Here is a 12,457-nt window from a genome sequence, read left to right as displayed (position 1 = left end):
TTTTAAGTAGGTAGTGTGGATGTTAATATAAGGGGCTGCATAAGTCAGTTTTCAGATGTTATTACCACAGCCAAGTGTCTAAAATGTACTACAAAAGGAAAAGCTGCCATTTTCAGGAGTATTGTATACAACATGAAAGCATCTGAAAATATACAATAGTTGATCAATACAAATTTTAATTTTATTTACAAATCTGAGCTGTGTGTGGACCTCTCTTTCCTAAGAGAGGATTTACCCATTGGAGCCACTGGACTGAACTACATGTTCAAGGGTCTGAGTTTCCAGGCGATTCTGCTAAAAAGGGGGGGAAGCAGCAAGCTTGTACAGGAGAAAGGAGGAGACACAAGAGGTCATGGTAAAAGTAATGGTACATCTTTTGCACAGATGCACAGTACAATCAAAGGCAAATCAAAAATGCAAGGCATAATGAAAAAGAAACATCAAAGCATAAAAGTGCTAACACAATAAAGTATTAAATTCATAACAGTTATAATGATATAACTGTTATAATGTCACATGTTGGCAGAGTTTAAAGTTACCATCACTTCCTACTGAAATATGTATATTCTGTAGCTACCTCATGCTATACAAGATTCATATCAACATGCTGGGCATTGTTAAGCTGAACTGCAGTCATTAGGCACAAATTGAAACATTTCATTTAATATTGGCATATTGTTTGAGCATTTTCTCCATCACAGTTTTGGCTCAAAATAGCCCTAATGATATAAACGTCCATTATTTGCCTTATACTGAACAGCCTTTCTGTCCTCTCATCTTGGGACAAGCTAATTGAGTTCCGGAGTATGTGCCAACAAGATAATTCATCCCCTTTGGGCACTACTTTTAAAAATGAAATGGCTGTGTGAAATATTTCCTGTTAGGAAGAACATATTTTGCTTGCCACCATTACTACTGAAATATTTTAAAGACATATTACATATTTTACAGAGTGTTTTGAAATAGTAAAGGTTAGGTGTGCTGTCAAGTCAATTTCGACTCCTTGCGCCCACAGAGCCCTGTGGTTGTCTTTGGTAGAATACAGGAGGGGTTTACCATTGACTCCTCCTGCACAGTATGGAGCCTTTCAGCATCTTCCTATATCACTGCTGCCTGATATAATACCAGCGGGGATGCGAACCAGCAACCTTTTGCTTATTAGTCAAGCACTTCCCCGCTGTGCCACTTAAGGTGACTTAGAAATAGTTTACTCTGAAATAGTAAAGTTGAGTATATCGTTATTTTTAAATGAATAGCAATAGCAATAGCAATAGCACTTACATTTATATACCGCTCTATAGCTGGAAGCTCTCTAAGCGGTTTACAATGATTTAGCATATTGCCCCCCAACATTCTGGGTACTCATTTTACCGACCTTGGAAGGATGGAAGGCTGAGTCAACCTTGAGCAATAGCAAATGAAGATGCAATAGCAATTCCAAATTAAAAAAATTATGTAGCATTTTACATTTAGTGGCTTCTGTACGTCATACACAGATTTCATTTCAATAGGAAATCCATTAATCTTACTTTTTCCAGACACAGCACTAAGGAATGAAATATTGGCACACTGTTACAGTCTGCTGATGCAATGTGGCATTAAGGCAACAACAACAAAATGTTTTCAAAGACAATTTGAGTCTTGTGACAACTTCAAAACTTTTCCATTGACAGTTGAATGCTGCTGTCCTAAACAGCATATTTATTCAAGAAATGCATGTTGATGGTTTGGTGCATATTGCTTACTTTCACTCTCCAGACAATCCAAAGGCATTTAACCACAACATGGGTAACTTTTTGGTATCTACACTGAAACTAGCACAACTACAAAACAAAGTTTAACTGAAAGGCCAAATGACACTATTAGTTTATCCACTTATTCCTTCTCCCCGCATTAAAAAATAATGACACTGAAGGCAGGAGGCACTCTTTCTACAGGAGGAAAAGCTGCCTAGTGCTTATATACATATTAAAATATATATGTGAAACATAAGCGCTCCCTGGCTCAACACTTTGCTTGTTACTCAAAGACAGCAAGAAAAAAAAAGCTTATGTCAAGCCTCGATGTGCTGTGACCCTGCAAAGAGCAGCACATTATGCACCAAGCAGATCATCTGTTGAATTAGGAACAAAGCAGGCAAATTCTTGCTAGCAATTTCCAACAGTTTACTCCCTAACTTGACTATCTTAGTTATTTCCTACAGAATTAATATACATGTATGTGTATAGAGCAGACAGGATATAAATCATATTTACATCTCTTTAAACTCTTGTGGAAGTGTAACAACAACTTGACATTATTCAAGATGGTGGGCTAAGGCCACATATACAATCATACATGTGACAAGGACTTCACAACAAAAGCAAACCAAATGAAGAGAGGTTGCTTATGTCCTTATTTGATCTCTAAAAACATCTGTGCACTTCTTTCAAGTCTTATTCACATTCCATTTGGCAAACCAATTTACATGGAGAGTCTTGTTCTCAAGCACTTCAAAAGCCATAGAATTAAAAGCCACACTGCACCAACTGGTACACAGTGTCCATTTTCCAACCATATTATTTAATATATTAAAGCACAGTTTATGCCTTTAGTACAATTCCATAACAGTTCTCCATTCCATTAAGATACTAATGAAGAGAGAAGGCATAATGAGAGGACCATATACACAGCACATAGCACATGTTTAGTGTACAGAAGGTGTCAAGTTCAGTCCCTAGCATCTTCAGGTAGGGCTGGGAAAGACCACTGTCCAAAGCCTCAGAGCCACTGTCATCAGTGTAAGTAATACTGGCATACATGGATGAATGATATGACTCAGTATAAAGCAACTTCATATTTTATATATGTCCTATATAGATGTAGATTTATGTGGATCAATTATATGTGAGGGAAAGTCCATGAGACAACATAGTCAGAAAATGGCAAGACAGCAGGTGAGTTCCTGTTTAGCTCTGTGCCAAACATTCTCAGAGCTTGTGAAAAGCCTGTCTCTTCAAGTATGTTCAATGAATAGTTCCATTAAATCCAAGTTTTCATACAATGTTAACACTCAAAGATGTTTTATCTACTTGTATCTCTTCTCTGATTTATACCTCAAGATAATGGCAACACAAAACAAAAATGATTGACTATGCTCATTCTCACCTCTAGCACAAGGCCACAGTTCAGGGGAAAATACAGAAAGACCTTGCATATTTGGCAGGGGAGAGATACCAGAAAATCCCTGCAAAGCATTTACTTATTTGGCTTGTAGGATCATCAGCTAACAAGTAGAAAGTGCATAAAGTTGTGCCCTCAAGTCAGTGTCAACTCCTGGCAACCACAGAGTCACGTGGTTATCTTTGGTAGACTACAGGAGGGGTTTACCATTGCCTCCTCCTGCACAGGGTGAGATGATGCCTTTCAGCACCTTCCTATATTGCTGCTGCCTGATATAGGTATTTCCCATATTCTGGGAAACATACCAATGGGGATCTGAACCAGGCAAGTCATTCCCCCACTGTGCCTTTATTGATTTGATTTGATTTGATTTGATTTCTATACCACCCTTCCAAAAATGGCTCAGAGCGGTTTGCACAGAGAAATAATAAATAAATAAGATGGATCCCTGTCCCCAAAGGGTTCACAAAGAAACATAAGAGACACCAGCAACAGTCACTGGAAGTACTGTGCTGGGGGTGGATAGGGCCAGTTATTCTCCCCCTGCTAAATAAAGAGAATCACCACGTTAAAAGCTGCCTCTCTGCCAAGTTAGCAGGGGTCCATTATATTACATATGTTAGCAGGCACAGCCCATTACATTTACTGGGATAGTGAGTGCCACTCATACTCCAGTTTATGTATGGATGAAAACATTTACAAAATTCAGATTTGAGAGAGAGCGCGCCCCAAAACAGATTATGCCTTGGGTGCAATTTCTGTGTTCCACATAATTATTGGCCTTATCTTGGGGTTCTTGAATCCTCTACACCATCTAGCAGCACCAGATCACAGCAACTTAGTTCAAATTAGAAATCAGCTTGGTCCAGGTCAGGATCTATGTTGAAATTGACAGCTACAGCAGTAGATGCCTAAAATTTAATTACAGCCTAGCAGTGGGACTTGATGCATCACCTGATAAGTGCCTAAGATAGCTGCAGTACCACTCTAGCACAAGCAGATATATCAGCACAACTCTTTAGAATGAGGGAAGGAGGTGGTACAGATGCACTTGCATCAACACTGTTACACAAAAATGTAATTTTCACATATATGAAGTAAATATCAGTGTTACCCCATAGTGATAGAACATGTGTATATCAGTCATTACAATGCTGGAATCAGACTGAGAAATAAAGGTCAGTTCTCTGTGCATTATGGGACTGTACGTGGGATAAAGGAATTCAGAATAGACAGTGCATATCTATTCTTCCACAGAAAGTGTTTTCTCAAGTAGCTAGAATTATTTGTCCTAAAGGGAAAAAACAAGCAAGTAGAAGCTTAAAGTGACTATCTGGAGATAAATTTGCTTCAAAGTTACTACTTGGCAGACCTAATTTCACCAGACATCTGTTAGTTTATTTCACATAATGTAGGTGCCAACACCATCGAGATCTCAGAATGTATACTGTTCATATCTCTTTAAAGAAAGAACCAACTTAAACAGAAACCTTGCCTCTAAAATCCTGCATTTGAACTTCATTTGCAGGATTTTTCAAGCCCAGTTATCTGCAGACATAATTAGAAACTAATTAAGACAACTGAATGGAAACCCACTCACCCCAGTGCTGCAAACTATAGCATTTCTGTGAGGGTTTTACTTCCTGCATTACCAATAGCCCTATACTGTTGAAGAATGTGAACTTAAACAAGTACTTAAGTATTTTCAGGTCTGGGGTTGTATAAAGTATGTGTCCTTTAATATAAAAATACAAGAAAAAACTGCCCAATCCTACATCTCTGATGCAAGATCCACAGAGTTGCATATCTGTATGCTTAGAATTGCAGCTTTAGATTACGCCTCTATTTTAAATGAAGGAAATAGATCATTTTTATTTACATGAATTCCTTTTTTTAAATAGGCAATACATTTGAAGTCCAACAAAAATGTTTTAGAGATAAATAGGATTTTCTTAGGCATGGTCACCAGAATTTACTAAAGAGCATTCAGCCCTTCAAAATCCTGCTTAATGGCAATAGGTGATTAAGGGCTCACCCTAAAAATATCCCTGGATGAAAAACTCTATGTGGGTGTTTAGGTGTGTCAGTACACCTTTACATTTAAGTGTGTGCATGAAAAATTTTCAAAAAATATCATTCTGCACATAGGAGCATGTCTTTCCCCGACTGTGTATTACAGACACACACACACAATGCAGATTTCTATGCAGAAATTTAAACAAAGTTTCATTTTGATTTATTTTACAGTTGTAAACTTTGTAAAACTTTATTCCCTTTTGTGTTTTATTCTCACTTATTATTTTTGATTCTGAACAGGCAGTGCAGGTTTTATCCTTAATTTTTGTACAACACCTAGATTTGAGGCACTTTACATATTACTACTATAAGATGTACATACACAATGCCATCATGAATTATCCTTACAGACAAAGTCAATGCATTCAATTAACTCCTGTGCAGAAATATTCTTAAAGAATTAACCAAACACCATATGTTTTACTTCCTACATAGTTAGCAAAAGGGAAAACGATGAACAGGATTACAAACACTTGGTACACCTGTAAAGGTAGCATAGAAAATTAAGACTGTTATAAAAAAATGAAAGATGCCTCAAAAGCTGCCTACAAAAGTCTCTTAGTCTATTTTTAAGATTTGTGCTTAATATGTTAAGCAGGAGGACCAACAGCCTAATTCCTCATATTCCAAAATAATTGACCTAAAATAAAAGCATCCCTCGGAACCCATAAAACTTGCTTATTAATTCAGATCTGAACACTTGATGGTCTTTGTTATAAATAATGACAGGTCTCAACAAATTACTCTGGATCTATTTTCCCTCATGCATATGATTGTCTCCATCTATTACGTGCACTCAACAAAAGGCAGAACTAAGATTACCAACGGATCATGCATAACTCTATTTACATATATACACACACATGCGCTAGTATTCATCAAAGGGAGCCCCCGCCCTCCCACCACCACCACCCGGTTTCGCCCACTGGCCGAGGAAGAGCGGACCCCCTTCCTTGGGCCATGGAGTACACACACTCAGGATACTCCAGGAGTGCTATTACTCAACGCGGAGAGGAGAAGCCTCTACTAGTGTTTTCATGTTCCCCGCCACACGGTCTATAAAGCCTCCCAGCCATGCTGGATAGAGCTGTGGAGCCAACTTGTCCACCGTTACCACAGGACAGCAAAATACAGGCAGTGTCGACTCCGGAAGCAGGACACACACGACGACCCCCTCTGTCGTCTCCCCACACACCCGATGCTTAGAGGCGGGGCTTAACTTCGTGAGTGTCCCCTTAGCAGTCCCTGAGTGTCAGTTGCCCAGTCACGCCGTTTCCCCCACCAGTTCCTGTGAGGAAAACTACACACACACACCCGTGTTCCCAGCCAGCCAACCCACTCAGCCTCCTGAGAGGAAATTAGCGCTCTCCCCCCTCCGTATCCCGCCCCCCACCCCGTTCCGCCCATGAGTGTATTCGCGGCTCGGCCTCCTCCTCCCCCATTCTCCCCCCACACCGCGCCTAGGAGGAAGCCCGTCCCCCTCCCCCGCCCGCCCCAGACCCCAGCCACATTACAAACAGCCACACCTACCTGTCTTCTCAGGATCATAGCCCACCACAATGAAATAGTCTGCCAACCTGGCCATGGCTGGGGAGAGCCTGCCTGGGTCCCCACTAGCCCTGCCGCTGTTGCTGCTCCTGGGAAGCTCAGCATCCTACCCTCAGCGCCTGCCGCTGCACAAGAAGAGGCAGCGGCACCTCAGCCATGTTGGACACCCAGGCTCGTACTGCGCCTGCGTGCTCCTCCCCCTCCCCACCGCGCTCTACTATGACCTCGCTAGAGCTGGGCGGGTGTTGCGGGGTTTGCAAACACCATGCGTTGGGAGCCGTACGACTGGGTAGGGACCCTCAGGCAACGCTCAGCAACAGGGTCCCGGGAAGAGTGCTTTGCTGGAGAGGTGTTTTTCCTTCCCGCCTGTTCTTATACCGTTTATCGTTGGATGGAGATATATACATTCGATAAATGCACTATCTATCTATCTATCTATTTATTTATTTATTGAATTGTGCATTTATCGAACGATTGTGTTATGTGTAGCCTGCAAGCCGCAAAGCGGAAGCCTCTTCAATCTGCTGCTTCCTTCCTGTTGTAGAAGTTCAAGCAAGCAGCACGCTCGACTCGAACCGCAAACCGCTTTCCCGCAGCTCCACGTCTCTTAAGTACAAACTAACTAGCACGGATTTCACCAGGACTTCCTTCCGAGTCGATGAGTTTAGAAGTGTTGAAGACGTCTGCTTAGAAGTAGGACAGATTTCACTCCTGCCACTTAAAGCATTTTAGAGCCTTGAACCTTCTCTCAGTACGCATCTGTAAAATGGAGCTTTCTGTGAGCTCAGGTTTTTAAAACTGAATGTGGATTTACAATGGCATTTCGACCATTCTGCATTTTTGTGCCACATAACTGAAGCATTTCCAGTGACCATTTTTTCCACAGAATTGTACATGTTTGGGAATGGGTTTTTTCACATTTTATTTTGTTTACATTTATATCCTGCTTTTCTCCAGGGATCAGCTGCCCTGGCGCAGAGAGGAAGCACCTTGCCTACAGAGCAAGAAGCTGTTAGTTAAATCCCCGCCATGCTTCCCAGACTGCACCTAGTAAATATATATTTGTAGTCACCTATATCGGGCAGCAGCGATATAGGAAGATGCTGGAGTTGGATACTCACTTCAGTGACAACGGCAAAGGCATCATCTCATACTGTGCAGGAGGAAGGCAATGGTAAACCACTCCTGTACTCTACCAAAAAAACCACATGTCTCTGTGGTCACCACACCAGAAGTCAACACCTACTCAACGGCACAATCTTCCCTTTCTCTAGGGAGCCCAGAGTGGTGTACATGGTTGTTTATCTCCCAATAACTCTTTGAGGCAGTTTAGGCTGAAAGATAAGTCACTGGCCTAGGATGGTCCAGAGTCACCCAGTGAGTGTCATAGCTGAATGGGGATTTGAATTTAGGTCTAGTCCTAGTCCAGCACTCTAGTCATTATACCATCCTGGCTCTGCATTACATCACTCTATGTGAAATTTGGGGGGAATGTCTTGTCAGTTTCACCTATGCCTACATGCTTCCCTTTCCCACCTTTGCTCTTTGGTGAAAATAAAAAGACCAATGGAAAGTTTTGATGAGCTGCAGTCACACAATCACAGCGATCTTGGTTAAAGAGTAACCAGTATTGCCAAGCCCTGTGGAGCTGATTGTGAGAACCCAGAATTTCCAGGCAATCCTGGTCAAACTACAGTTATTAACCCACATTTAACCAGGATAGATAGCCCGGATTGCCATCATTCTGTGAACGCAGTCATGATTTCATCTATGCTGATTACACTGATGCTGATTTTACCGGCTTTTCCCCCTGCCACGATAGTGGCTGATGGAGAGTTTTCTGTTGATAAGGCATCTCTGAAAATGACTAGGTTCTCCCTCACTTTATCAGTGGGGGATAGTGAAGGAGGTGGTTGGAGGAGGGCTAAAAGAATACATGGATATGAAATTTCATGTCACTGCAAAACAGTATGAGCCAGGATCTACGGTAAGCAAGTGGGAGAATATCTTCTACACTAGCTGGAGGAAGTGTAGTAATGGCTTCAACATGTCCCCAGTGTGTGAAAATAGTTGAGAATCAACAGCTGGCTCCAAAAATAGACACAATAAAAATTCTATTACTCTGCCTGAAGAGATTTGTGGAACTGATCCTTAGTTTGCTCATGTTTTGTCAGTCTAAGATGTACCACATTTTTTAAAAAAATGAATCATCTAGTCTCTCCATTGTAACATTTTCACATTTCTAATGGCCACAACAACCATCTTTTAAATCAGGACCTCATACCTAGGAGGGCAGCTTGGATGTTTAATTTTCAGTAATGGCACTAATGCTCTTATATCCAGAAATGACTTAAGATGTACTTAAACCACTTTAGTAATGTTAAAGTCTTGCAGCTTAAGTACAAGCCTCTTGCAAAGACAATAGCACTATAATAGCACAATAGGGGAGGAAAACTACTGTGTGCTATAAGCAATTCTTCTTGCCTTCACACTGGCTTCTACACATGACACTTTTATTTAGGAGCTTTATAGAAACACATTATTTATAGGATCGTGCTTATTCAGTTATACATTTTCAGTTCTGGAACACTGAACATGGAAGCTTTCAGATTAAAACTGAGGGAGGAAATGTAGAACACAATTCTACAATGAAATTATATTCATAATTATAAATGAATACTTACACAATATTCATTTATGTTATGAATACACACTTACTCTAATTTGCATGCACTTATGCTCCCCTTGCTATGATCCTGGCTCTCTGGGTTGTGGATTACTAAAGTCTATCTTTCAAGGTCTCTCCACTCCAGACACAAACATTTGATATTGGGTCATTTTCTATTTGAAAATTCACAGCAATGTGTTTGATATTTTGCTGATGCATTGCCTGTTCAGTACCACAATATGGACAACAAAGGCCTCTTTAATATAACCCCCCTGAGCTTAGTCTCAAGAATGGAATTTTTACATGGCCAGGAATGTCCAGGATGTTTCCTGTTTACGTTTTCCTCTGGACTGAGGCTAGCAATATACCCCACTGGGCAGGGAAGCACGTTTGCACAAACTAAGTGCAGTAATCAGACATACTATTCAGGGCTCATGTGCAATGTGAGGTATTATTGCATTGGTATGATGTGCCCTCCTAAGTACAGTTTGGCAGAAAACACTAATAAAACAGTAGTGGGCCTCATTCATTGCCCAGACTATTCTTTTGCAGTAACTATGCACAGCACTGAAATGTCTCTTGTCATCAAGTCAGCAGGAAGATCTGTTGTGTAGGAGGGACAATGCAGGGAAGTCAACATTCCATACTGCTAGTAACTGGATAGCTCTTTAAGTGCAGGAAGAACATGAAGGAGAAAGTAGCATAGCAAAGCACTGAATGAACAAAATATTATGTGCATTACTATCCTAAGGCAACCTAAACCACACCAAATGTAATAGCAGAGTATTAGTCCTACCCAAAAGAAGTTGTGTTGACCTCTATCCAGCCACCTATCCTATCTGAGAAAAGGTAGCAGGATTGCACTGCAAGTTTGTCCCTATACAGCCCAAATATACAGTATATAGCCTTATACAGCAGTGATTTCTACTACCATTTCATGTTGTTTTAAGTGCCAACAGTGTGTTAGGCACTGAATAATACATAAAAATAGCATGGCCCCCGAGAGCTTACACTTCTAGAGCCAGTTTCTGTGAATACTATGCATGTGGCCGAGCTTAGTTTTTACACTGTGCACCACACATGAAATGGGTCATAAATGGTCCATTGTGGGCATAAGATACAAATGCTATACACATGGGAAGCCCTACCTGGGTAGGACTGCTCATGTGCAGCACCGGGATTGAGCCCGATCTCGGCCCTACCTCCCCCGCAAGCCTGGGCTTTTACCTGGGTTAAACAGTAAGAGTGCACCCTTTACTCCAGGTACAGGGTATGCACCCTTTACCCCAGGTACAGCAGCCTGAGTTGGGCATCTAGAGTGCCCTAACTTTCAGGAGAATCCCCCAATGCACTTCGCTCATTACGCGGTGCATTGTGAAATTCCTGGAGGCCGGGAAAATGAGTCCCAGCCTCCAGAAATCTGCGCTGCTCCATGCAGTGAATGTGAGCATGGAAACTTCATGAATCACCGGGTGGGGGGAGGTAGTCCAACCCTGCATTCCCACATGCCTGGTCATCAGAATAGCTTTACAACGTTCTAAATTGTCACAAACCATCCTAAAGTGGGTTTACTAAAGTAGGTCAGTATACTGCAAATGAGAGGGCTGAGATTTACCTAAAGTTATGTAGCGATTTCATAGCTGAGGGAAACTTGAGCTGCTCTTTTCAGGTCATACTCGGACACTACATTACAGTAGTTCTCACACTGAGTTGTAAAGATGGCTTTTTGAAATAACATGTTTTGAGGAAGATTTAAAAGAGAAGAGGAAGGGGGTCTGCAAGAGAGATGTTTTCATACATAGGAAACTACAGTGGAAGGCAGTAGGTTAGAAGAGAGGCAAGAGCAGATATGATATTAATAAGAATATACAGTCAGAAGTAAAAAGAGGGAGAGCTTTAATGCAAAGGACTACATGCTTAACACTGATGTGGAAAGTGTCAGGAAGACAGACATAAAGACCAGGGATGCATGGTTACAGAAATGGACAAGCCATTGCTACATCATAGGCCTAGCAATGAGGAGAAAAGACTACACAACACACAGCAATTGTGTTCACCTTTGAAATTTATAGTGACAAATTGCACAGCAGTAGGCATCTCAGTCTGTGGCACCATGAAGACTAACAAGTCTGTTGAGGCCAGCTTTCATGAACTAGAACCCACTTTGTCAAATGCATAAAATGGTTACCTCTCAGGTTATTTGTATGTATGTATACATATATCTCATTTATTTTATGCCACTACCAAAAGTTAGAGTAAAATATAAGCCATATTAAAGAACACTGGAAAACCTGAACAAATGAAAATATCTTCACTTGGCATCAAATGGACAAAGGTCGGGCCCAGAAAACCTCCCTGGGGTGAGCATTCCAGGGACAGGGTGACACAAGAGAAGAGGGCTTATCATGGGTCAACACCCACCCCACCTCAGCAGGCATGGAGACCCACAGAAGGGCTTCCACCAAGGATCCTAGTACCTGTGGCAGTCTGTGTGGGGTGTAAGTGACCCTTTAAGATCTTGGTCTGTGGGCTTTAAAGGTCAAGACCAGCACCTTGAATTGGGTCAGAAAATGAACTAGCACAGGGTTTCTTAACCTTGGGCCCCCAGATGTTGTTGGACTACAACTTCCAGAATCCTCAGCTGCAATGGCTTTTGCTTGGGGATTATGGGAGTTGTAGTCTAACAACATCTGGGGGCCTAAGGTTAAGAAACCCTGAACTAGCAGATAGTGTGATTGTTTTAATACCAGTGAGATGTGTTCTATATACCCAGTCCCTCTTAGTAACCTTGCTGCACACATTTTGTAATGGAAGCTTCTGAAACATCCTCAGGGGCAGATTTATGTACTACACATTAAAAGTGCAAACAGGATGTTACCAAAGCATGGATGACTGTAGTTCAGTTGCTGCACTCTTTCTAGGTGCTTCAAATCACTGAGGTAATGTGGACCTCCAATAACATGGCCAGATCTAATAGTACCCCATACTGCACAAGTGATCCTT

The 12,457-nt window shown here is 41.4% G+C and overlaps 1 protein-coding gene across 11 annotated transcripts in view; it reads right to left on the bottom strand.

The window, feature by feature from the left end:
* The window catches only part of SBF2 (SET binding factor 2), a 510,140-nt gene extending 503,166 nt beyond the window's left edge, over positions 1-6,974 (bottom strand). For 10 of the 11 annotated variants that reach the window (XM_053274763.1, XM_053274792.1, XM_053274810.1 and 7 more), the window contains exon 1: positions 6,769-6,974. In XM_053274763.1, the coding sequence (XP_053130738.1) occupies positions 6,769-6,823 (55 nt within the window). In that variant the 5' untranslated portion in view covers positions 6,824-6,974. The remainder of the gene's footprint in view (positions 1-6,768) is intronic. The other variant, XM_053274773.1, reaches the window with a different exon arrangement.
* Positions 6,975-12,457: the final 5,483 nt, after the last annotated feature.

This window comes from Hemicordylus capensis, chromosome 1, assembly GCF_027244095.1.
Source record: "Hemicordylus capensis ecotype Gifberg chromosome 1, rHemCap1.1.pri, whole genome shotgun sequence".
Classification (NCBI taxonomy): domain Eukaryota; kingdom Metazoa; phylum Chordata; class Lepidosauria; order Squamata; family Cordylidae; genus Hemicordylus; species Hemicordylus capensis.
This window is presented reverse-complemented; position numbering and strand designations above follow the sequence as displayed.